Raw genomic sequence first — 1,352 nt, forward strand, 5'->3', positions numbered from 1 at the left:
ACTTATGGTAGACATCTGATCCCATAAAGATTCCAATATTGGAAAGGTTGTCCGATGTGATTTTATCAGCCAAATAAACTCCCTTTTCTTCTAGGAATTTGGCTGTTGTTCCTTGACCATATACATACAGGTCTGTTGGGAATCTATCTACTACCAGTGCTTGTACTTTTCGTACATAACCTCCTAATCGTACTTTGGGTTGTACTACCCTGAAGACTCGGGCTCCTGAGTCAGTCAGGAATCCTGCTATGTTTATTCATGTCTCCTTTACAGGTGTAAGTTTCAATGCATCTACCAACTCCTTTGATATAAAGGTCAGTTGGGACCCTTGATCAAATAATCCACGTACGCTGGCTTTGAATTCTCCATTCCTAATGATCAATTGTGCAGTAGGTAGAGCTGATATATGGTCAGACCTTGTTGAGAAGACACTTATGTCAGGTAACACAGTATAAAGCTCTACTGAAGTTGTAGTTCCTTCCTCCTCCTGTGGTTTGGCAGACCTTGTACTTGAGTCCCCACAAAGTGCTGTATGGTGTTGACCCTTATGGCACCCATTGCAGGTGCGTATTTGAGTTGTACAGGTGTCGGGATTATGTGCCCTTATACACTTGGTACATCTATTTAACTCCTTGAGTCGTTTTATGCGAGTAGCATGATCGGTGTAAAGTTTGCAATAGTATATGGAATGTGGTTGCCCACAGAACACACATCGTCTCCAGACGTTAACAGCATTTTGAGGAATCACCGATTTGGGTGGCGCGTTAACTGTAGGTTTGGAGGGACCAACTGTATATGTGCCCACACTGCCTTGTTTCCACTTTGTGGAGGGGGAAGTTGTTTTAGCTTTGTTTGGAGTGCTGTTTGTACTCTGTTGTTTACTATTAGTAGTAGACGAAGGTTTAGATGTTGCTTTTCCATCTGGGTTAACTCTTTGTCGTTCTATGATGGTGTGTAACCCTTCTGTAATCTCCGTTACCGTTAATGATGACTTACTGTATAGTACAAACAGCTTATCAAGTATGTCATTGGGTAATTTGCGTGTCATATGGACTTGGATTATCCAGTCTGACTCATCCAAGTTCACTTTATTTTTAAGTGCCTTGAGCAAGGACTCAAGCTCCAATCTAAAAGCTTGGAGTGAGACTGCTATATTATTTGGAGGTTTAATGTCTAACAGCTTCTGGGTTAGAATTCTTATGGTTCTTTCTGGTTTGGCGTAATTATCTTTCAGGAGCTGTACGGCATTGTCATAACCGTCCTCTGTGTGATTCAGATTACAGACCACCTAAAACGCTTCATCCTTTAAGACACTCTGTAAATATGTAAACTTTGTCGTCTCTGGTACATTG

General features: G+C 41.4%; 1 protein-coding gene across 1 annotated transcript; it reads right to left on the minus strand.

Annotated features, from left to right (window-relative positions):
- Positions 1–256: 256 nt before the first annotated feature.
- LOC138354305 (uncharacterized) lies at positions 257–1,048 on the minus strand. Its single transcript, XM_069308455.1, has one exon. It carries the CDS (start codon positions 1,046–1,048, stop codon positions 257–259), a length of 792 nt encoding a protein of 263 aa, XP_069164556.1.
- Between the last annotated feature and the right edge of the window lie 304 nt (positions 1,049–1,352).

The sequence above is a fragment of the Procambarus clarkii genome, chromosome 62 (assembly GCF_040958095.1).
Source record: "Procambarus clarkii isolate CNS0578487 chromosome 62, FALCON_Pclarkii_2.0, whole genome shotgun sequence".
NCBI classification, from domain to species: Eukaryota; Metazoa; Arthropoda; class Malacostraca; order Decapoda; family Cambaridae; genus Procambarus; species Procambarus clarkii.

Excerpts from the sequence above, each read along its gene's own strand:
- LOC138354305 (XM_069308455.1), bottom strand. The coding sequence starts at position 1,048 with ATGACACGCAAATTACCCAATGACATACTTGATAAGCTGTTTGTACTA.